Raw genomic sequence first — 26,165 nt, 5'->3', positions numbered from 1 at the left:
AGTGGACTTTATTCTCTATTATTCAGCACTTGATCCACTGACAGCTAAGTAAAATATTATATGAGCCCAAATTAATGTTCGGAGAAAGCAAACACGACACTTCTGGGTATAAAATGATCGATCTTTGGGGCTGGAGGGAAATTTTATCCCCCAACAACCCTCACCCCTCCAAACTTGCATAATGAGTCAAGTGCAAAAAATGTTCCCCTGGCTCCTTAACAATTTCTCTTGAAACATCAGATGTAGACTATGGCTGGATTAGATGGACCACTGGTTTGTCGAATACTAAGTAACACTGCCAATTAACCTTTTGGAAGATAGTCATTTAGAAAAATTATTTCATAATGTATATAGCAACCTTCTAGTCTAATCTTGAAGTGTGACATTCTATAAATCTATTCAGAAGAGAAAGGTTTCATTAGATTCAGCTCTTTTTTGAGATAAGCTTTTGTGCTGGAGTTGGACCTGAACTCAAGGCACAAACATTTTCATTCTGGGGGGGGGGAAATGTGATGTGTTGGGGAAGGGGAAGAGCATCTCCTTTGGAATAAGCTTTTATAAATTAACCACAACTTCCACTTAAAAAAAAAATCAAGATCAATTTAATGTCACTAAATATCAGCTAATCATTTTAAAATGGTAACCAAATTATGCTTACACTTGAGGGTGAAAAATATTTTACCTCAATGTTTAATATCACAAGACTATTCTCCTTCTCCCCCCACATTAGTCATTTCAAAAATATTTGGAAAAAAACTTCATCCTTCCCAACTAGTCTGCCCAGATAGATATCTCATCACATGAGATTGATTACAGTCATGAGAAGTTCTGGAATCATTCACTTTTCCCAAACAAAGCACAAGGTGTTGATGGAGTAACCACTCTGAACAGGTTTTCACAAATTATGAAGTCTTCCCCACCCCTCCCCCTCTTAGGCAAAAATCGAAACAAAAATCTTTTATGACACATTCTCATAAGTACTGTTTTAGCTTAGGGAGAAAACCCTTCTTTAATCCTGGTTTAGCTTTTAATATTACATCGTACATTAAAATTCATGAAGTAGTTCATTCCAGGCAAAACAAACTACTTTTCAGGTCTGCTCTGGAAATAGCACAGGAGGTATAATAAATGCAGTTGCTTTCAGAACTGCTTTTATCAGGACAAGGTTTACTACATCATTATTATAGTGGCGCCTGGAAGCAGAGCCCTAGTTAAGTGTCAGTGTTCCCATTAATTCTCTTCCATGGTGGTTTTCGTAGGGGTAGAGATATTAATTTAATATTTAATATTTTGTTCATTTTGATTTTAAGAAAAATGAAACTTGGCACAAAGATTGTCAATGTAAATCAGATCATTTTTTATTTAAAGATGGGCCAAAAAGTGTAAGTTTCACCAGTTGTTAAATGTGGCCTGATTTTTTTCTGGCATGCTTAGCACCCACAGGATGCACTGAAGTTAATGGAAGTAGAAAGTATCCCGTGCCTCCTGAAATGCAGGTCCAGCTTTCTCTAAACCAGAAAACCTGAGTCCTGTTCAGCCTTTCAAGTTTAAAGAGTGGGCTCAGAGAGACAAGGTGGGTGAGGTAATATCTTTTATTGGACCACCTTCTGCTGGTGGAAGAGACAAGCTTTAGAGCCTCACAGAGCTCTTCTTCAGGTCTGGAGAAGGAAACCGGAGTGTTCAAGGTAAGTATGAAGTGGGACAGATTAAGTGTAAAAAAACAGATGGCTAGTAGGTAGCAGGGGGTGTCACAAGTTGCTGTAATGGACCATAAACCCAGTGTCCCTGTTAAGTCCATGGTTTTTAGGGTGTAGTAGAGTTGTGAATTTAAGTTCTTAGGCTGGTCTTTTGAAGGCCCTGCAGGTTTTCCTTAAGGACAAGTTCTGTGAGAGGTCAGAGATTGACTGATCACTTCATGAAAAGTGTTCGTTAACCTGTCACAGAGCGTTTTAGTCTTTTTTGTGTGAGTTCATTAAAGAGCATAGTGATTGTCTGGTTTCACCCCATAGGGCTTGTCTTCACTGGCAATTAACAGCGCTGCAACTTTCTCACTCAGCGGGTGACAAAACACCCCCCCGAGCGCAGCAAGTTGCAGTGCTGTAAAGTGCTAGTGTAAACAATGCCTCAGCGCTGGGAGCTACGCCCCTCATGGAGGTAGTCTTTTTAAAGTGTTGTGAGAGCTCTCTTCCAGCGCTGTGCCGCGGCCACACAAGGCACGTTAAAGTGCTGTCGCGGTTGCCTGTGTAGACTAGTCCATAGTGGTTATTGGGGCATTTGATGCAAGCCTGGGAACTTAAATTCACAACTCGGTTGGACACTAAACACCATGGATTTAACAGAGACACTGGTTTTATGGCCCATTGCAACAACTTGTAACACACCCTTCTGCCTACTAACTCTCCATTCTCTTACCACTGCAGAGGTGTTAACTGCCCACTTCTTTTTAAATTGTCTCCTACAACGTGTGAACCCCTTATGCTTAATCTGTCCCATCTTGTATTTAGTTTGAACACAGTTTTCCTTCTCCAGACATGAAGAGCTCTGTGAATCTGGAAAGCTTGCCTCTTTCAACAAGAGAAGTTGTTCCATTAAAAAAAAATTACCTCATCAACTGTCTCTCTCTCATATCCTGAGACCAAAACAGCTACAACAATATTACAAACAAGAGTGGCCTTAGATTTTTGGTGCTCAAATTGAGACAGCTTGTGACCTGATTTTCACAAGTACGAAGGAATCGTAACTTCAGCTGAAATCCATAGGAGCTGGGAGTGCTCATCACATTCGGGGGGGGGGGGGGGGGGGAAGAGGGGGTGAATTAAATACAAAGGTTTCTCAAGTTAAGCACCCAAAACATTGAGTCACATAAAATCTGTGGGCGCGTTTGAAAATGCTGGCCTTGTAGATTATATTTTGTCCTTGATCTGTACTCCCTCAGTTTCACATATGCTGATGGAAGGGCAGTGTCTGACCAAAAAGGATCCCACCTGATTGACTGGAGGTTTTTCAGGCTCCCTTCTGCAACAGAGATTATTCAGTTTTGAGAGAGAAGTACCCACTCCCTAATGACTGCAGAGTGGCTCAAACAAACATTCTGCAAAGGAAAACCTGCAGCTCAGAACAGCCAGGCATATAGACACATCACAGTCAGCTGGGGTAGAAACTTATAGGGACTCTGGCCTGAAATTATCATGCTCCCACTCTCTCAGGCTGGCTCCCGTTTGGAAGCCAGCCTGTAAGAGGTAACAAAAAGGTCCTGAATCCTAGAGATCATTCTTTTAGGGGCACTAGGGAACAGGAATGAGGCAGCCACTCAAGATGCTCCAGTCCAAGGAAGGAAATGCCCCTACACACCATGACACTGATCAGGATGGAGAGTTCCACCCCAGCAAATCAGCAGCGAATGAAGTAAATCTACTGAAAATAATTAACAATGGCTGTTTCTTGCCACCCTTCCATGCCCCCATTTCCAGGCAACTTATTTCTTATTAGATGCTTATCCCTTAGGCTTGGATTAGAACTGCCCATCCCCCACATCTGAGATGGTGCAGGATTGTTTCTTCCACTGCTACTTTACAGCAATGCAACTGTCAGCACTTTGCCCAATGGGGTTGCACTCTCAGTAGGGCTTACTAAGTGACACTGTTATAGGAGAATATTAATTAATATCACCACCTGTATGAGCACAAGGTTCAACTTGCCACATCCTGGGGTGGAAGAACTCTCCAGTGCAAGCTCATACATGTGGTTTGCCTCCTTTGGTTCAGTCAGTCTACATGGCAGATAGCATCTGTAGCTTAAGACCCAGGTAATCTGCACAAGTCTGATGTTGAGTATTGGGGGATTTATTGATTGGAGGAGGAAGAGCAGGGGTAAGGGGCAGAAGAGCGCCTTACAGGTTTTCAAGGAAGAGGTGGAAACAATCCAGATACATTAGCTCAGTAGTAACTAGTGAGCATGCTGTTTGAGTGAGAAACTCAGCACAGCTCTTCCTAGCTCAGGGTTTGAACTTGGTCAGCTGTTGCATTACCATTAGAACACCAGGGTCCCGACTGGATTTTTGCATGCAATTTTGTGCACGATTCACACACCCAATGAGGCTGGCCACTAATGGTTAAGTCTGCTCTACTGTCTGCCTGCCAGTTGGCAACACAAGAGATCCTTTTCAGGATGTTTATTTTCACATCCGTCCCAAACAGATAAACTTTCAATTGCAAAATAAGCCTTCCTGTGTGGCATATTAGATCCCAATTTCATGGTTTCATATCTTAATTGTTTCAAATCTTACTGGTCTTAAAATTTAGTATCAAAATATGTTTGCTGTTGTATAAGTATGTTGTCATGCTACATGGTCTGTTTTGTCTTTAAACAATAATCCAAGACATCCATTGCTGAATGAGCAAAATATTAATTTTCTCATTGTATAGTGAACTTTGTTTTGCTAGACTATAACTTCTTATAAATATGCAATAGGTAGGATGTTATTAACTTCAGTGGGTTTTATTTAGTGACAAATAAAAACTAGACAAAAATTCTTCTGATGATAAATATTGAGGCCACTGCTATGATCCATCTAATAGAGGCATCATAATTCAAGCATTTACACTACTATGAACTATTTCCCCTACAATTTATAGGATTTATACTATTTTCCAGTGTAACTAACAAAGAGGAAATATATGTACTGATTATTTAGGACTTTTCATTTTTGAATTTAGGATTCAGGACATCCCTATATGGCTATGTATACTTACAGATGGGCAAACTGAGGCAGAGAATGAAAGTTACCCAAGAGGGAGTCAGTAGCAGCCAAAATCATAACTCAGACATTTCTGTCTTAGTCACTAGACTGTGTGTGTGTGTCTCTCAGGTAAAATCCTAGCATATTTTGTAGTACAACAAACAAAAATACTGCATTTAGGAAACAGTCTTCTTATCAGTTTTACAGGACACAAATATTAATCTGGGGGAGCCGCCTTACATTTATTTTTATTTTTTTTTAAACTGTGTGCTACTTCTACTTTGAACTGGCTGTTTTTAAATGACTTTTTTCCAGTAGGAATCAATGATGCACATCATGCTAGTATACTCAGTAACTAACTAAGCAAAGATAGATACTGAATATGGTTATAAGAATAACTTGGTCATTAATAGTACATGGTGTCTTCACAGAACCATATCTATTAACTTTTTGAAAGATAAAAAAATGCAAAAGAACGGCTTTAGAATACATTAGGTTGCTTATGTAGTTTAAATCAGAAAGCAAATTCAGAGTTAAGGCTGACCCTTTCTTTGACTCAACATTCTGCCTGTCAGTATTGCACTGAACCTGATTTCTTAGATCACCAAATGGTCCAAGACCACGGGAGACAGTGTGGCATGACCTTGGTATAAGGGGATAAGTTAAGAAGGAAGAGCCTGCCTTAACTGTTAATTAATTGGCTTCTAGGGGCAGGCAGGACTATTAAACCAAACTCAGATGTTATTTTAACAGTTATCTGTATTTAACTATTCTTCCACTAAAACATTACTATATAAATAGTGACCCTCATCCTTTATCTTTAATGGTATCTATAGGGGCCTTCACAGACTAAACTTCATTAATGACAACAAAAATAAACCAATGCACAGTCTGTTTTGTTCCGGTACAGAAATTTCCCTTTTTCATGCAATGCATTACAGCAGATCAGAAGCTACCTCCGTTCCATCCTTTTCTACAAATAATTTGTTATTAATCAGGATTTTTAGTATTCATTAGCTAAAGTTTTTACAAAAATATTCATTAAGTGTACTATATTCAAAATGCGTACAGCACACAGCAATCAGTTGTGTATGATCCTGATCAGTATTGTTACCCTTCAACAATCATTTACTCAAAGAGAATTCCCAGGACCCAAAGCCCTATTCAATATAATTATTTTGGTTTATGTATACAGCATAATGTTTCCCACAGATGCTTGTACAGTAGTGCACATTTGTGTGTGTGTGGCTATTCTAGCAGTGGTACAACTTTGAGCCAGAGCAACACAAAACCTTTCAGCAGAGATGCAATATTTTGTAATAATCTTTCAACAAAGACAGTTTTTCTTTTGCAGAGAAACCAGCACATTCCTATGGCCCAATCCTGTACTCCCCAAAACTACCATCAATTCCGTTCGACAGTTGCTGAGAATTCAAAATTAGGTCTCTGTTGCCTAGTCTGACAGACCCTCACATGAGGAGTACTTATTTGAGCAGGTGGTCCCACTGGATTTCAGAGAAGTGAGTAGCAGTTTTACTTGACTGAGGGTTGAGTAAAGACTTACGGATGTTGCCCTAGGGCCCCAATCTTTCAAAAAGATCCATGGAGGAAAGACACTTATGTCTACCTGGGAGTCACTGAAGGGACTCCATGTGGACATAAAGGTTAAGAGTGGTACAAATCACTGGAAAACTAGAAAAAATGTAAAAATGTTGATGTGAAGAGAAAATTTCAGGAATGTTTTAAGGAAATTTCCCCCCATTTTTTCAGCTACTTGAACCGATCTCTGTGTTAAGGACATCTGATCAGGTTCTTAATGAGGCAACACTACCGGCTCAGTGGTAGCACAGGAACCATGGGTCTGCTCCTGCTCCCACTGAAGTCAGTAGGACCAGGAGCGGACCCTAAATCGTTATAGTACCTATTTAAGCTGTTTGCATTAAATGCAGACCAATAATTACAAAAGAAATAGATAGCTGCAGCAGCACAGGAGCCAGCAAACAGAGCTGTAAACAGGGGAGTTTGAGTGGGAGTTCTGTTGGAGGAGAAGGACTTAAGTGAGAAGTCTATGACTGATACAGAGGCAGCAGTGGTAGCGACCCAAGCACTGGAAGACACAGTGAAGAGGACTGGATGTGGAAGCTGCGGCATGTACATGATCCTGGAGGGAGTACCTGAAAAGAGTTTCGTCTGCATGAAGTGCTGCCTGATAGAGCTGATGGAAGAAAAGATCCAAGGACTGGAGATGCAGGTGGAAACTCTGGTTGAGTTTAGAAGGGGGTTCAAGCAGATGATGGAGCAAAGACATGAGGAGGCTGAAGGAAAAAGTTCAGATTTGCAGATGGAAGCAGGGCCAAAGAACTCTAAGAGGATACTGCTGGGGGAGGAAAGTGGACATGTGACTAAGAGAACTAGGCAGAGGAAAAGATGGGCTAGTGAAGGAGAAACAGAGCTCCGGAACAGGTTTTCGGAGTTGGAAAATGAAGAAGCGTCACTGAAAGTAAGAGGGCAAGGAAGAAGAGAAGAGCAGCTAGTCCTCTAGGAAGAGGGGAAGAGTCAACGGAGATAACACCACCAAATGTGAGCCCCAGGAGGATACGGGATGGGTTGAAGAGGATTGCAAGGGACAACAGGAATCAAGAGGACTTGCAGCCAGAGGGAACAGGGGATAGACCAGAGAATTGCACCATCACCAGGTCTACGTGATTGGAGACTCCTTATCGAGAAGAATAGACAGGCCTATAACCAGAGCTGATCCAGAGAACAGAAGGGTGTGCTGTCTGCCGGGTGCTAAGATACGGGATATGGACCTGAGGCTAAAGAGTATCCTAACAGGAGCAGGAGAGAATCCGTCGATTATCCTTCACCTGGGAACAAATGATATGGCTAGATTCTTGCTGGAACATATCAAGGGACACTATGCCAGGCTGGGGAAGATGCTTAAGGAAATCAAGGCTCAGGTGATCTTCAGTGGGATTCTGGTCCTAGAGAAGGGCAAGAAAGGTGTGACAAGATTATGATGATCAACAGATGGCTCAGGCAGTGGTGCTAAAGGAGGGCTTTGGAATGTATGGCCACTGGGAAGCACTCATAGACAGAGGACTGTTCTTCTCGGGACGGACTTCACCTGAGTAGGGAGGGAAATAGACTTCTAGGATGGAGGCTGGCACAACTGAGCCAGAGAGCTTTAAATTAGGAATTTGGGGGAGATGGCTGGGAGATGTCCAAGTAATCTCCACGCTGGATTTTAACATTGAGAGGGAAGAAAACCAAGAAAGAAAGGATACAGCCGTAGGTAGTAGAATGGACATAAGGAGGAAGGGTAGTGTACATACCAATCTAATAGGTGATACTGGCGATAGAATGCCTGTGCCTAATCGGGTAAAGAATGTGAGTGAAGTCAAACGGCAAAAATTAAGATGTTTGTACACTAATGCGAGGAGCCTAGGTAACAAAATGGAGGAACTTGAGCTATTGGTGCCGGAAGTGAAACCAGATATTACAGGGATAACAGAAACATGGTGGAATAGTCGTCATGACTGGACTACAGGTATTGAAGGGTCTGTGCTGTTTAGGAAAGACAGAAATAAAGGCAAAGGTGGTGGAGTAGCATTGTATATCAATGATGAGGTAGACTGTAAAGAAATAAGAAGCGATGGAATGGATAAGACAGAGTCTGTCTGGGCAAAAATCACATTGGGGAAAAAAGCTACTAGAGCCTGTCCTGGGACAGTGCTTGGGGTGTACTATAGACCGCCGCGATCAGATTTGGGTAAGCATAGAGACCTCTAACGTTTTCAATGAAGTAAATACTAATGGGAACTGCGTGATCATGGTAGACTAACTTCCCAGATATAGACTGGAGGACAAGTGCTAGTAATAATAATAGGGCTCAGATTTTCCTGGATGCGATAGCTGATGGGTTCCTTCACCAAGTAGTTGCTGAACCAACAAGAGGGGATGCCATTTTAGATTTGGTTTTGGTGAGTAGTGAGGACCTCATAGAAGAAATGGTTGTAAGGGGCAACCTTGGTTCGAGCCATCATGAGCTAATTCAGTTCAAACTAAATGGCATGATAAACAAAAATAGATCTGTGACTAGGGTTTTTGAAATCAAAAACCCTAAACTTTAAAACATTAAGAAGATTAGTTAGGGTAGTGGATTGGACTGAAGAACTTGTGGATCTAAAGGCGGAGGAGGCTTGGAATTACTTCAAGTCAAGGCTGCAGAACCTATCAGAAGCCTGCATCCCAAGAAAGGGTAAAAAAACCTCACAGGCAGGGGTTGTAGACCAAGCTGGATGAGCAAACATCTCAGAGAGGTGATTAAGAAAAAGCAGAAAGCCTACAAGGAGTGGAAGATGGGAGGGATCAGCAAGGAAAGCTACTTTATTGAGATCAGAACATGTACAGATAAAATGAGAAAGGCCAAAAGCCATGAAGAGTTGGACCTTGCAAAGGGAATTAAAACCAATAGTAAAAGGTTCTATAGCCATATAAATAGGAAGAAAACAAAGAAAGAAGAAGTGGGACAGCTAAACACTGACGATGGAGTGGAGGTTAAGGATAATCTAGGCATGGGCCAATATCTAAACAAATACTTTGCCTCAGTCTTTCATGAGGCTAATGAGGAGTTTTGGGATAATGGTAGGATGACAAATGGGAATGAGGATATGGAGGTAGGTATTACCACATCCGAGGTAAAAGCCAAACTCGAACAGCTTAACATAGTTACTATTTTTAAGAAAGGGAAAAAAATGTGATCTGGGTAACTACAGGCCTGTTGGTTTGACATCTGTATTATGCAAGGTCTTGCAAAAAATTTTGAAGGAGAAAGTAGTTAAGGACATTGAGGTCAATGGTAATTGGAACAAACTACAACATCGTTTTACTAAAGGTAGATCGTGCCAAACCAACCTGATCTCCTTCTTTGAGAAGGTAACAGATTTTTTAAACAAAGAAAATGCAGTGGATCTAATTTACCTTGATTTCAGTAAGGCATCTGATACGGTTCCACATGGGGAATTATTAGCTAAATTGGAAAAGATGGGGGTTAACATGAAAATTGAAAGGTGGATAAGGAACTGGTTAAAGGGGAGACTACAACAGGTCATACTGAAAGGAGGTTACTAGTGGAGTTCCGCAGGGACTGGTTTTGGGACCAATCTTATTTAATCTTTTTATTACTGACCTTGGCACAAAAAGTGGGAATGTGCTAATAAAGTTTGCGGATGAAACAAAGCTGGGAGGTATGGCCAATACAGAGAGGGACTGGGATATCATACAGAAAGATCTGGGTGACCTTGTAAACTGGAGTAATAGGATGAAATTTAATAGTGAAAAGTGCAAGGTCATGCATTTAGGGATTAACAACAAGAATTTTTGTTATAAACCAGGAACAGAGGAGGAGAAGGACCTCAGGAGTATTGGTTGATCACAGCATGACTATGAGCCGCCAATGTGATATGGCTGTGAAAAAAGCTAATGCGGTCTTGCGATGCATCAGGCGAGGTATTTCCCGTAGAGATAAGGAGGTGTTAGTACAGTTATACAAGGCACTGGTGAGACCTCATTTGGAATAGTGTGCGCAGTTCTGGTTTCCCATATTTAAGAAGGATGAATTCAAACTGGAACAGGTACAGAGAAGGGCTACTAGGATGATCCAAGGAATGGAAAACCTGTCTTATGAAAGGAGACTCAAAGAGCTGGACTTATTTACCCTAACCAAAAGAAGGCTGAGGGGAGATAAGATTGCTCTCTATAAATATAATCAGAGGGATAAATACCAGGGAGGGAGAGGAATTATTTAAGCTCAGTACCAATGTGGACACAAGAACAAATGGACATAAACTGGCCATCAGGAAGTTTAGACTTGAAATTAGACAAAGTTTCTAACCATCAGAGGAGTGAAGTTCTGGAATAGCCTTCCAAGAGGAGCAGCGGGGGCAAAAGACATATCTGGCTTCAAGACTAAGCTTGATAAATTTATGGAGGGGATGGTATGATGGGATAGCCTAAATTAATTGCCAAAATGATCTTTGACTATTAGCGGTAAATATGCCCAAAGGCCTGTGATGGGATGTTAGATGGGGTGGGATCTGAGTTACTACAGAGAATTCTTTCCTGGGTGTCTGGCTGGTGAATCTTGCCCACATGCTCAGGGATTAGCTGATCGCCATATTTGGGGTCGGGAAGGAATTTTCCTCCAGGGCAGATTGGCAGAGGCCCTGGGGGTTTTTCACCTTCCACTGCAGCGTGGGGCACGGGTCACTTGCTGGAAGATTCTCTGCACCTTGAAGTCTTTAAACCACAAGTTGAGGACTTCAATAGCCCACACATAGATCAGGGGTTTGTTACAGGAGTGGATAGGTGAGATTCTGTGGCCTGCGCTGTGCAGGAGGTCAGACTAGATGATCATAATGGTTCCTTCTGACCTTAAAGTCTATGAGTCTGAGTCTAAATGGACCAAATCAAATCCATGATTCACAACTGGTACCACAAAAGTTACTCTTTGACTATGAATATATTACTAACACTACATTATTTTAAAGTTAGAGGAAAATATACTATTTCTGCTGTGATGTTAAGTAAAGATTTTTAACAAATAGAGTTTATTGTATTTTTCCTAAATTTAATTTGTGGTGTGCACTGAAGTTAATGATTTGACTAGGATTTTAACATAATTGTATTGAGAAGGCTTTTCTTTAAAAATAGAAGTTGTCAGGGGGACATTAAGGTGGCACATTAAGTGGACATTAAGCAGATCTGAAAGACTGAGAAAGTAGTTTACCTGTGGAGGACGGCTAGGCGGTGTGCTTATTAGAGGTGCTGGGCCCATAGCAGAGGCTGCATTCAAGCTCCTTTCCCTTTCGTCCTGGTAAATTCGATCTCGTTCAGCTTCTGGCAGCTGCAAGAAGTTCTGCATAGCCCGAAGGTTTACCAGTAAAGACTGTGAGGCGGTCTTGGGGTCCTCTTCCTTTCGGAGGATTTCTGAGAGCAAGCCCTGTAGCAAAAAAGAATGCTGAAGAGTTAGGTTGTGCAATCTTTTGTAAAACATGCTCTGCAAATCCTTTGCTAATCATTCCTTTTTCTTCTCCACTATGTTTAGAACACGAAGAGTCAAAGACATTCACACTGCATAGGAATATATTAATGACAATGTAGGTAGTGGAGAAGAGAGCCTCAATTGTATTCTTAATTTTATTAAGCATCTGCTTTACATACAACATAAACTGAATCTGCCTAATTGGTCTCCTTCCTTTTACTGGCTTAACTCACCATGAAATCTTTCACAGTCAGACAATTGCAAAAAGTTAAGAATAAATGAAATCCACATAGTACAGCAGCACTAGAGACTGTGTAGTTCTCATGCCAGGTAGACAAAGACTGCAGCGAAGCATCAGTTCAATCTGTAGTAATGGAAAGCCATTTCTAGAAACTCAAGCAGCACTTTGAAAATAAGTGATATTTGAAAACTAATCTGAGTGGATTAACAGATAACACTCCTAAAGCGCTACTTAATTGATTAAGGCCCATATTTATTACATGTCAGCATTCGCTACCCCCGTCCCCCAAATACCTGAAGGAAGAATCATAATCAATACTAAATGGAATATGAAGGCAATTACGCTGACAAAATGCACATTTTGGGGTGGGAAAAGAGGGTGTGTAGAAACAGTCTGGCACAGAGAATGTCTGTGCGCCTCTATAATTGCCTGACCCTTGGTTGCATCCTCCATTATTCACAAGAACTGGTACTCAACCCCCCAATTATCTGGGATGGGGAAAGAGGCAAATGCAAACCTACACTTAGAGCCCCAACCCCAAGGAATAATTTGGAGGACAAACCTCATGGAATTTTCTTCATCTCTACCCCACTTCTCCTGTGGGCTTTCTTGCAAATGGCGATGATCCAGTGCATAATTTTGTAGTTTCTACTCAAGAAGTGAGCCAGTATAACATAGCCGAGTTATAGGCAGAGGTCTTACGGGGAGGGCTGGAAATTAGTCTTTTTTAAAAATGGTTGGAGTCAAAATACACTTACTGTTGGCAATAATTTTCAACAATCATACTTATCTACCTATTTACTAGATCTCTGGATGCTAGAAAAATGACCCAGTGCTAAGAATACTAGTTAGCAATGGGCACCTCTAATTTTCCAGTAACTGTTCAGAAAGGTTTAACTGCTATTTGTAGGGTAGACAAAGCCATTTTCAGCACAGTTATAGAAAGTGTGTTTGAGATGTGCTTTTTGTAGCAGTGCTGAAAGGAGTATACACAGGGTAAAAAGCAACACATTTATAACACCAGTTAATTAGCCGGGGGGCCGGAAGAGAGAGCCACTGCTGACAACCATTATCAACAAGGGGTCATTTGACTGGAGAAGATGAATTTATGAAGAGATATGGATGACAAAATAGCAAGTCTTAGACTTGGTCTATAATAGGAAAGGTTTCTCAGTCTAGCTACAATCAGCAAACTCTCCCAATGCAGACAACTTAAAATGGCAAAAAAAGAATGATTTTGTTAATATAACTTATACCAGTTTCCCTGAACGAAATAAACTATAAGCTGGTTAAAAAAAAAAAAAAAAAAAAAAAAAGAGGAATACTTGTGGCACCTTAGATAAATTTGTTAGTCTCCAAGGTGTCACAAGTACACCTTGTTTATTTTTGCTGATACAGACTAACATGGCTACCACTCAGACCTATAAGCTGGGATAAACTCTAGGGCTTTTGTTGGTTAGAAATGTTATTTAAAAACCACACCCCAAAATCACATTATTATATTCACGAAAGTTTTAAGCGTATAACTGGCCTTCACCATAAACTGTGAAAACACTGAGTTGACATGAGAGGGGGGTTCTAACGAATTGAGCTGAAAGTTCTAGTACATACTGGAATACAGGTGACTACACAAGGTGCATTGACCGAATTGGGAAGTACTATAGCAGTACCTGCCTGCAATACATTGCTTTAGCTGGTACTGCTAGTCCTTCACTTTTCTAAGCACTAAAATTCAGCTAAAAATTGTATGACAAAATATAAACAGGTAAATCCCAATGAGCATACTGTACATCAAACCTAGCACCCTGTCGAACACTGACACTGACAGATTTACCATCCACTTATAACCAGATTTAAAGTGATTTGCCAAGATAAAATTTGTAGTGTGCTCTCCTGATATTATACTTCAGGCTGCAAGAAGACTGAAGCTGAACATGCAAAACTGCATTTAATCTGTCAGCCTGAAAGTCCCATTTCCCCCTCCAGTGGAAATGAATTTTCTTAAGACACCACCAAGCCTCATTTTAAAAAAAAGTTTACAAGTCATCACAAGTATAATTCATTAGTAATTACACAAAAATGTTCAATAAATATTATCAGTGCTTTCAAAAGCTAATTATGAATTCTTTAAAATGGGAGATAAATGAAAGTGTCTGCCAATATGAACAAAAACACTGCCTGTCTGGCCCCCAGTTTGTCTCCTCTTTGAACGTAATCACTGATTCAAATAGATTTTATCAGCCTTGTGGAACTTCAAAGCTCCCAGAAGAAAAATGTGATTTGTTGAAACCTCCCCAAAATATGCAGAACATCCTTGAGTGCTGTTTCCATTACACTGTGCTTAAATCACATGTCCAGGTGGAAGATTATTCGCAAGCTCCACCCACAAGTTTGGATTCCTGCCAAGTAAGTTACAAGCAGACACATTTATCTATGTCGCTCAGTAGCGAGAGGAGAGCTGTCATGATAGCGTAATAGCACCTTTTTACTTTTTACTCAGTAGCGATATGGATAGTGGGCTTTTTCCTTAAATTACACGATGAAGAATTATACGAACATAGTGGCAATTTCGGTTATACTTAAGCAGGCAAATTTTCCTCCACCACATAATTTACAGAACTCAAATTCAATAAAACATTACATGATGGTCCATTACTGTTATCAATTTTGAATAATCCATCTTCATTCTTCATTTTACTGGAAAATAAAGTGTGCCAAAGACCAAATGAAAAAAGGAAAAAAAGCCTAGCAAGGTGACTGGTATAAACTTCAGGTTTTAAAATGACAGTCTGCACTTTGCTGCACCCAAATGGTTTCCCTTTAAAACAGTAATTGCCCAGAATTAGTAGGTGCGTAGTCTTAAATATCCAGAAGCTTTCACATATTTTTGGTTGTACTCTACCATTTAAAAACTAAAAAGGCATAAACGAATGAATGGCACAAGAAAAGCTGATATTTTAAACAAAATATACATGGATTGAACGGAGGGGAGGAAGAGAAGGTATCCATCAAAAACATTCAGATATGTTCAGAAATCAAAAAATATTTTCTTTTTCTGAACAGAAAGTGACAATCTACATTCAGACATAGCAAAAGCAGCCAATCAAGCCTCTCTTTAGGCAAAGAGCTTTTGTAGGTGAGAACAATGTGCTTTGCAGTCACCTTGGTACAACAAAACCAGAGTTTAGGCAACGTATGTTATGGTCAAGTGTAAACAAACAAAAAGGCAATCCAAAGTTATGGTTTGAACCATAAGCATGACTAACAGCTTCTTGCTTGAAATGTACAAAGTACTCATTGCTGTTATATACACATGGTTCAACCTATGCCTTAAAGCGAAATATGTCAGGCTTGTTTATGGGAACCTAACCTTTGACTTGAACAACTTGTGTGTGTACAGCACTGCAAATCTACTGCATTTTTTGCAATATTTTTAAAATAAGACTATTGAAATGATTGTGCACTATTCACATTGACTACATGTGATTGGCTCTGGGTGGATACACTTTTCAAAAGGAAAAAAGCAGGGCAGACAGCCTCCCATCCATATACACAAGGTGTAACGTCTGTGCAGCTACCCTATGCCATTCCCTCTCCTTGCCCCCCAACATAAAGGGTATGGCCAAAGTGCATTGCACTCCAGCAACCCCTAGCAAGTAGGCAGCCCCTTCTGACTGTTATAGACCTGAGACTTCTCTAAAGTACTCCACCCCTGCAAGGTTCAGGGAACAACAACTGGCTGGCTCCTCTTCATCTCACCCTCCTCATCTGCGCCCAGTGAGGGATTGGGCTCAGCCTATGTATATCAATGGGATATTCTCACTATACAAATGTGTGTTATCTGCATGATGCATTGAATTTAGATGAAAAAAAGTCTGAATACAATCTATTCATTCATTTACAGCTCGTAACTGAAACACAGCTCGGTTTATTTTAGTGTGGCTATCCATGTGCATATATCTGGATAGCCACACTTGGGATGAAATTCACAGAAATTTTGGCTAAATGAACTTCGCATGGGGCACCACAAAGAGGGGCCAAGGGGATGTAATCTACGTCTCTCTCAGCCACTGGGCTAGAATGGCAACTGCTTCTTTTCACATTCCCTTCATAGGGGTTCCTAGCAGCAAAATCACTAGAATCTTAGGCTCACTGTGCACTGAAGCCCACCTTACAGGACAATTGGGAATGTTCAGCGACAGACTGGGGGTTCCACTCTCCTACGCTTCTTTAAATCAGAAAGGCAAATGATGTACTGCATATGTAAAGTATGCAAATTTTCACTCCGTTATAGCTTTCTCAACTATTCTCTTTTTACACTTGGCCAAACGTATTCTTAACTGAGAACTACATATGTACCAACACTGAAGTTTGAAAAAGAAGTTGTTTGATTATCCAAGAGAAAATTAAAAGCATCTGGTCAATTTCTGTATGTAAAAAAACGGCAACACTATCTTCTAAAAATAATGTTTAGATAGTTTAAAAAAAACCCTAGCAGATGTAATTTTACCAAATTCCTGTCTCCTATGGACTGGGACCTAGCACAAGCAGTTCTAATCTAAGAAGAATTTTTTCCTGAAAGAAAAATCCCCAGAAAAATGGAGCCAAGTGTTGACCAACCATTCAAGTAATTAGGAATTTCTTCTTTCCTAAGGCATATTTATAGCAGTATCACAATGTAATACTGACAGAATTAAAGGCTGTAAGATAAGAAGTGCTGACACCTACACCAGCACGTTTAACCAAAACCGAAGCCCATCTTGAACACCAGACTGTTATGCTGCATTACTCTCAGCGTATAAGTCATTTCCTTTTTTAACTTCTATACTGAAAATCAAATTTCTTCTCTCATCTGGGGCCATATCAGACCATCCGTTTTTACACAGAACTCCTAACTGATTTTGGTGAAGTCTTCTGCTTAAAAACTGATGGCATAATATGGTCCCTGGACTGTTTCAGAGAAAGGCTCAAAATATACCTATGACAGTTTTTAAACATGTCACAGTTAAGCCTGGGTTAGTTTTTAACTCAGAATTTAGTAGCTGGATTTAAACAAACATTTTCACTTTGCACTATTGAAAAATAAAAATAACTATTACATGTACATACACTGTATTCAGAAATAACCTCTGAAAGATGTAATGAATCAAAGTTCTTCCCCTAAGTCCAGTTAAAGGAGATATATTCTGAATACACTGATTAAAAATAAATATGCTTACCTATAAAATATGGGTTTATATACACTATGTAGACATTAAATGCAGCAGCAACCCTTAAACTTGTCTTTTTTACCTAAGGTAACTAGCTAAGGCCCCAGTCTTGCAAACTGTGTGTATGTGTGAAGAACCATTGACTTCAATTGGGCTTTGCAGGGGCACAAGGTAAGGCTTGCATATCTCTCTGCAATATTCGGGTCTAAGAAAGAAATAATGCAGATGCTGAGGGAACCTATCTTGTTCCCTACCTTTTCTATATCCAATACCATGCAATATTGTAAATACACAGATAACTTAACGGCAAGTATTTAATTAATTAGCTAAGGCAATTTGTAAGATTCCAAGGGCAACTACTGTTTGTTCACTCAAGCAAAGCTGGATGAATGTTTTGGGGTTTTTTTTTTGGGGGGGGGGGGAAGAGGGCGGAAGGGGGAGAAAGATTCCACCTCTTCTCATTTGACTTTTTAAAACAAGTTCACTTTGATGGTGTTTTCTCCCATTTTGGATCATTTGAGTATATCCTAATGAGTTTATTGGCAACAATATTCCTGGAAACAGTAAATTTTAAACAAATTCCTAATTTGAGAGAGTATTTGCACTGGAAACCTAATTCTAAGATTATACAAATCCAATCACAAAACAAAAATATACTGTACTATATGAGCTAGGTGTTCAATCAAAATTAACCAATTCCAACTTGAATTTCAAATATCAAATACTAAGAATGCATTCGTATACAATTTACAGACTAAAAATTGTGTGCAAAAATTAGCTAGCAAATTTTGGAAACACAAATAAACTATTTTTGAAGGGTGGAGGTCTCAAGCTGCTCATGCACGATTCAAACAGAAAGAGGCAAAAACTACTAAATAAATTGTTCTCTGAATTATTTGCTCAGCTTTACCCGTAGGCAAGATGGCAGCCCCAGACATCATAACTCGAAGCTATTATTTATTTCAATTGGAAATAGTGCCAATAATCAGAAATGTTAAATACTGCAAGTGTGTTAAGTAAAAGCACAACCAAAACCCACACATGCATATTTATTCACACACCTCAACTGACATAGCCTGATCCTACTCAGATACACTCGTCCCACTGAAATAAAGTGTAAAAGACCCAATCCTAAAAACCTCAACTACTGCTAAGGATCTAAGGATTCATGTTTAAGAAAAACTACAACTTTATACAGAAATCACAACATACAACACAGAAGCTATATTTTATCTCAGCTAAAGGAGTTCCTTTTCCTAATTTATAATGGTGGGAAATGGTGCATTGATATAAACCCAATATTAGTGAATTTAAAGTGTACTCTCTTTTTCTTTCTTAAATTATACAAGGAAAGTTAAATCAAAAGTTTCACAAAATGTACTTTACTCAGAACATAATTGTTAAATTACACACTGGTCAGATACCTTCCCACTAAGTTTTAAATTTTCAGAATTCCAAGCCAGTTTTTTTCATATTTCATATTAAGAATATTTTAGCCTGTTAAAATTATAATTTGTTTTGTTATGCTTATTAGATATATTGTCATTTCTTTCATAGTGTGTCTTCATTAAATTTCATGTGGCATGGCATTAAGTTAAAATCCTATAGAAGTTATAGCAGCATTAGCTTCTAAATCAAGTGTAAAAAGCTAACACATTAGTGTTGTATCAGCTTTGCTAGAGAAAGTTTTTACTGCATTTGACACCTGCAGTATACACTTTGGTCTGAACACTGGTACTCAGAAAAATTAAATGTTTTAATATGAAATTTAATTTTAAAAAGTAGACACATGGGAAGTGTGGGAGATCTAAAAATTAAAATCCAAATTGATATATAATAAAAAACAATTCTATACCTTTTAGTCGAGGTATGTTTAAAAATTTGGTAGTAGTCACAGAACAAATCTTATCAGGAAAAGAAAATAGTAACAGCCAGTTGGGTGCTGTGGAGGCTGAGTATAGCTAATGACAAAACAGAGAGTTTGAGAATACATTTGGGATATGGAGCAGCAGAGTCTGCAGTGTGTTGCAGTTAGTTTGTTCAGCATACACATATGCATGATGCGAGACAGAGACAGTGTTAATTGCACAGCTGCATCTTTACAACATAGAAAGGGATTCGGTGAGTGGCTTTGAGCTTGGCTCTGGGTAGAGCTGTTAGGTTTCTCTCCTTTTGGAAATTACTACACATCCAAGAATAGCATCTAGAACAAGAGAGGAACAATAAAAGCTGTTTAAGAATGGTGAGAATTTCCACACACTGTGGATAACTTAACGTTTAGACACAGATGTACTAGCACATGCCAGTACTGATGGCTCCTTCATAGGAGGAAAGTGGGGAGGAAATGAACAAGGTGAGAGATGGAAATGGTGGCAAATACTGAAAAGAACAGAATCTTGCATTAAAAAAAAAACAAAAAAAAAGTCTGACCTGAGTTCTGTTAAAAGCCACACGTGCAAATACTGCCTGTGAAATTCCTGCTCGTTTCAATTCATCACGCACCCACTGGTAGATTTCGGAAGACACCTCTGTGTTGGTTGACACCTGCTGCTCCAACGGCTTGTTCATGGATCTACTGACAGGAGGAGGGTGGTTCAAGTACTGTTGGTTTAAGGACTGCTGGGCTAGAAGTCTGTTCACTGCATACTGCTGGTTCAGCAACTGGGCCATTACCAGCTGCTGATTTACCAACTGAGGGCTAATAGGAGTTGATACAAGTCCAGGGTGCAGGTTTGGGAGTGGGGTCCGAACAGATGGCTGACTGCTATGAGAAAGCTGAACAGGGGATGGAGGCTGTTCAGCTGTGTTCCCTGGGACTGGTTGCTGACCAAAGTTGACATGGTTGGCACCTTGTTGGGATAGTTCAGAAAGACTATCCATTTCAACTAGAGTGAAAAACAAACATTTAGTTAGACAAAATACCAGTATAGATTAACTGAAAATAGTATTGCTCCTCTCTTTAGAAGAAGGCCTCTTAATTTAGGTTCTGGCTTACTGTATTGTAAGTCCCATAAGAAGTTTAATAGCAACACCATTCCTGTGTAACCTTACATTTCTGGCCTTCAAAGGATGGTGCAGTGAATTAAAAAGAAGAACACACACACATGCATGGCACACCAGACAGTAGTGTCTAGGATGAACTAGTGGGGATTCAGTAAAACCCTGTCTCATCTGGTCGAAGTATGGCGAGGGAGGATCCTTTCCTAAAGGCATGGACAAGGGGAATGTAAAAGCCACTAAATTAAAAAACAAACAACAAAAAGCATGTTTGCAGTGAGGATGCACAGTCATATGGGTCTAAAGCAGGGGTGGGGAACCTATGGCCGGCTAAACCCGCCCCGCCCCACCACAGGGCGGGAAGCACCGGCTCACCCCGCCCTGCCCCGGGAAGCACCGAGCCTCTGTGCCTCCGGGGACAGAGGAGTTGAACATTTTACAGTTCTCTAAAATAACCCTGTAAATTAAAAAGAAAAGGAGTACTTGTGGCACCTAAGAGACTAACAAATTTATTTGAGCATAAGCTTTCGTGAGCTACAGCTCACTTCATCGGATGCGACTCTGAAACCTGTAAATTAAATTGCTTTTTACTTGTGTGTGCCCCACAATTGATTTTTTCTGTGGGTCAATGGCCCGTGATAGAAAATAAGGTTCCCCACTCCTGGTCTAATACGTTGTCAATAACCAAGGGCCCAAAAATCAGGAAGCAAAAACTAGATAAAGGGAAGAGATGGAGTACAGGAGAGGGAATGGTGAGCAGTGCTACCCACCTCTAAAGGAATTCAGGGAGGCCCCTCCGTAAGCATGAACGTGCACAACTCTCAGTGCAGACATGCAAAGCCTAGTCATGGTTGTTACTGGGGAGCAGCCTCACTCTGGCATATGGACCCACTGACTGCTTGTGTTGCACCCATGAACTTTAACTCCTGCAGAATCTTCCCTACTATATCTACAGTTCCCAGATGGGACGGAGAAGGACAAACAATCTAGACATCCCTGTACCCTGCTGCTAATTCCTCGTTGCTGTATCAATCCTATGGCCTGTTAGAAACCAGAATAATTTATGTTAAATTATGCTGTTGGACCGTACTGGCATGCAGCATCAGGAGTGGACAAAGGCCACCTTCACCTTCCTCATTCCTGAGCTACTCTTCAGCCATGCTCAAGGATCTGGATGTGAGAGAGACTGGGGTAGGGAAGGAGGACAGGTTGCTTTATCTTATAGCCTCCCATGTATCATTGTTTCAGTGCTTGAAGCACAGCTAAACTTTTTTTTACTGGCACCTTCCCCAGACACTCCCTCTGAGCTAGTCACACCTTTTATTCTAACTTCCAGTGCCTCTGTGGACAATTTAGACTCCCTTACAGCTGAGCAGAGTGCATACATAGCACTGGAACAGTCCAGGTTATATTAAGACTCCTTTAGATTTTATTAAGAGGCCCCCTACCCCCATCCAACTTTTGGCCAACTTTGATCTGACAGGGCTCCTTTAAACCAGGTTTATTTGGAATAGATCTTTGTTCAAAATTTGTTTCATTTACTGGCAATATTTCTAAAAAGGCAAAAAATAAAAATATCAGTGTAAGGAACAAATCCCAGTTTATGAGAAGGGAGAAAAATATATATATACGATTTTCACATTAATATTCCTCATTAACAATTATTCAGCAGATCACCCTCCTGTCAGAGGGGAGTCTACAGGAAGAAATCGGTCCATGGATTCCCTCACACAGATTCCCCTCACACTGTCCTGTAAAATGCACAGGAAAGATGGGGGTTCTTCTACAAAGAGGCCCCATGCCTCCAAACTCTGGTGAGGACCCACAGCTTACTGTCATCATGGAGCCCCTCTCTAGTTTCACCAGCTACTAAGATTTTTGAGGAGATGTAGTGTGGACTTCGTGGCTGTATTCCCATTACCCCTGGCTTGCGTACTCTGTGGAGATGGCCAAACCCCGTTCTGTGCAGTGGGGAGATTGGCACAAGGATCAGGCCCATTGGCATCAGTATAAGTCTTTCCACAGATCTCAGTGGGCTTTGGATCAAGCCTTAACACAGAGGGGCAATACAGTTTTAGACTCTAAACTTACAGAAAAATCTGACATTGCTGAAGTTAACATTACACAGAAGCTACAAACAAGTTTAAGGAAAGCAGCCTTCTGTTTTCACTAACTGAAAGCAGAGATCAACCCAAGTGTGTCATTCACTTGGAACAGTAATTCAAGCAATTACCACAAAAGTGATGCATTGTCTTCATTACTGCCTTAAGCTATAAAAGGCAAGGAACCCGTTTTGGTAGATGAATGGTTTTGCTTTAAATACTAAAAGCTAGAACATGCTCAAAATTCAAACCAAATTAGACTCCGTTTTCTTCATTCCAAAAACAGTTTGAAAAATATTATGTAGAAGCTGATGTAAAATGCCCACATTTATATTAATTGATTTAAAAAAAACAAACTGTGAAAGACATTTATAAACACATTAAAGAATTAATATACCTCACCAACTAATTTATTATAATCCTATAATATACTTGTACACTATAGCCTTACTGTAATCAGAAAAAAACTTGTCCCAATAGCTATAACAAGGCCCTTGTCATAATGGACTGAAGTTACATCCCCAGAAGTTACAGCAAGATATAGTTCATTTGTTAATTCATAAAGCTTCTTGTAGGAGGAGAGTGATGGAGAGCAGACTAGAATTTGTTACAGTAACTACAGACTTGTTACTTTAAAATATAAATTTACCATTTTAGAAAAAAAATCCACAAATTCATAATCTTTCACAGTTCTACATAAAGCTTTTTAAAAAAATAAAAATAAATAAATTATTCTAGGCCGTGGTAGGTTTCAGATTTACAAAATGACAACTTTATATCTTATTCCAATTTCCTGCATGTCAGACAAGCCAAGTCAGTTTGGCTGGTTTAATAACAAATATTTATTGAAATTAATTCTCTCATTATATACATACTCCCCGCACCCTCATTAAAAAAAAAAGCATGCTACATTCATCTTGAAGAGCTCTAGCTTCTTATAGGACTGTGACAGACCTTGACACATGTGTAATGGTATATAGCCACCACCACTGCAACTTTTTTGCTTACCCATCATATCTTTTGCCTTCTTGAAATGTTTATACCACCTTCCAAATTCCTGACATTTTGCTGCTGAGACATTTGCATAGTAAGTGCTGTTCACAATGGAAGAAATCATACTCTGCATGAAAAGGGGGGGGGGGGGAAATCATCTGTAACACATAGCAGCACAAATTGAGAAAGAGAAATTATTTCAATTGTTGAAACCATAATATTTTTAGAGTCTGAGCACCATACTGCATTTTTAATCCTTTTGCCCAGAGCTTTAAATTTCTTTAAATCCATTAATCAAGCTTAAAATCATATACCAAATACATTGTAAATGAGAACAAAAAACAAATCCACTGAGAAAATACTAAAGTTATCAACTCTAAGAATCTTAGACTACTAGAGATGAGGTGTGGTTTCAACAGATTAAGAATTAAAATCCTAAATTCAGAAAGTGTCATTTATTAGTACTTCTACTGCTTTCAATTGAAATTGACCCATCCTAGGTCCACACAACACTGCTAAGGATATGCCCATTCCCTTCATGTCACCTGTGTGCAGCACAGAACCCAGAGAATCATGGGGGGAATTTTAATCCAGAATGAGGTCTTCTGAGCTGCAGAAGAGTGGTTTAAAGCAATGCTGCACAAGAGTGGACGCACTCTTCTTAACCAAACAAACTGTTCATAGGGAACAACTTTGAGAAACGCTCTCATTGTCAGCTTCAACTCTAGGTACTGTGCCATTAAGTGCTTAATTGTAGGACTGCACATTAATCATAAAATATACTAAAGAATTTCAGACATTTTAAAATTATTAAACTTAAGGATATATTTAGAAAGAAGTTGGTTAGATAGAAGGAGGTGCCAAATTTTAACCAAATAACCTTTCAATAAAGTGCTGTCTCACAAATCAAGATTGTTTTGCACACTGATGCACTGTTGCAAGTTAAAAATTACACTCAATATAGGCAATATATTTTTGTGATAGGATGTGTGATCAACAAAAAAAATCAGTGAGTACAATTCCAATAGACTGATGAATTTCAATAGTATTTAATGCGGAAAATAACTACTATTAGCATAACTAAAGGAATTGTCCAGCATATTTAGAACACAATGACTCTCTAGAAGACAAAGCCCTGATTATTAAGTTTCCTTTGCTGGCCTGCATAACACATTTCATTATATTTGTGCTATGGTGAAATCAACGTACAGCATGGGGCCTTTGTTATATGAATTGTAATAACCACTAGCAAAGCCAGTTTGGGGACAAAGGCAGTAAATATTCCTCTAAGTCTGTCTATTACAAACTATTCCTGATCTAACACACCCTGGTTATCTTGATTATTGATTCTACTGGAGTCCATTATAAGCATTCATTTTATAACATGCTGTTCAGTAATATGTGAATTTCTTAGATCCCAAAACAGTTATGCTGACATGTTAATAAGGCAAAATATGGAAACCCTTCTACAGAAGTCCTGTAATGAATGTATCAGACAATTACTACTGTATAGCCATCTTCACGTTTTTCCATAAACCACCACAAATATATAGTCTTTAAGTGCTTACTATTCCTTTACATTAACCCAGTATTTTTCAGGTGAACTAGAAATCTATTAAACAGTATAAGGAAATCTTGACAGATCACTATCTACAGCCTGAATCATCTAAAACTAACCTTAACTGAATCCAATTTCTATTTCCAGCACAATGACAATATCATTGATGTCGGATACTACTAAAATTGTGGTTTTAGGTTCCCTTACAGATCTGGCCACTCCCCCATGGGGACAGCTGGTGCACATGACAACATAAAAAAAAAAAATCATGAGTCACATCTGCAATACATATGAATAAATGAACTGGTTATTGTGCATGTAAAACCTGCAACATCGGCAACTTCACAGCCCACTTTGTGTGTGTACACGTGCATATTTTGCAGGTGAAATTTAGGTTTTAATTGTTGAAAATCTGGCTCATCTCTGATCTCGTCTCATCTCTCTTTTGCTAGGATACAAAAAATGTAATACTTTCAGTGTGCCTCCTGCTATTAAAGATGTCTGCCTAAGATTTGCTGTCCTCATCTCCACTTAAATGTCATTCAACTTCATCTCACAATGAAGTTATAATCCTGTGTTTATGACATCACAGTCTGTTACCAAAGAAATAGGATATCATCAGTTCAGCACTGTGACCTCACTGTAGGACCAAACAGAAGGAACTGATAGGCTGAGTGAAAACTCTTGTGTAAACAACATGGGTAAAATTCTGGTCCCTTTGAAGTTAATGGTAAAACTCCCATTGACTTCAATGAGACCACAATTTCACCTCACAATCTAAGGATTAGCAAGATTGGCAAGGGAAACCGTGAAAGACACGAACAATGTAGTTGTATCTAAAGTATTCCCAGTCTGAAAGTCCCTCTTTAACAGTGGGCTCTTCGAGAACATTTCACACAAATATGCAAACTACTGTGCTTCATTTGCTAATTCACTTAAGGCAACAGTTTTACAAATCTAGTAAAAATGTTCATATCTTGTTAATCCATCAAGTACCTTCACCAAACCTTTTCTTCACTGTTTCCATTCTTGATCTGCCTGTACCATTGTTTTCAGAAGTTCATGGTGTGTCTCTCTGTCTTAGAAGATATTCCCAACATTCTTGAGGGAACCAGAATCTTGATCTTAGGCATACTGAGGTTTCTCTCTCTCAACCACAGGCTACACTACATGCAAAAAGCCCTCAAACTTTGTTAGTGCCTTGTGTTCCTCCATGACCAAACAGTCCACAAGTATTAAACTAGATTGTCTCATGGTCCATGACTGGACCATTTAAAATTC

At 39.5% G+C, this 26,165-nt stretch overlaps 1 protein-coding gene across 11 annotated transcripts in view; it reads right to left on the bottom strand.

Annotated features, from left to right (window-relative positions):
* The window catches only part of SATB1 (SATB homeobox 1), a 107,962-nt gene that overhangs the window by 33,757 nt on the left and 48,040 nt on the right, over nt 1-26,165 (bottom strand). For all 11 annotated transcript variants that reach the window (XM_073333528.1, XM_073333529.1, XM_073333527.1 and 8 more), the window contains 3 exons: nt 23,342-23,453; nt 19,665-20,119; nt 11,529-11,741 (listed from right to left, as the gene is read on the bottom strand). In XM_073333528.1, the coding sequence (XP_073189629.1) occupies nt 11,529-11,741; nt 19,665-20,119; nt 23,342-23,453 (780 nt within the window). The remainder of the gene's footprint in view (nt 1-11,528; nt 11,742-19,664; nt 20,120-23,341; nt 23,454-26,165) is intronic.

This window comes from Lepidochelys kempii, chromosome 2 (assembly GCF_965140265.1).
Source record: "Lepidochelys kempii isolate rLepKem1 chromosome 2, rLepKem1.hap2, whole genome shotgun sequence".
Lineage (NCBI taxonomy): Eukaryota > Metazoa > Chordata > Testudines > Cheloniidae > Lepidochelys > Lepidochelys kempii.
This window is presented reverse-complemented; position numbering and strand designations above follow the sequence as displayed.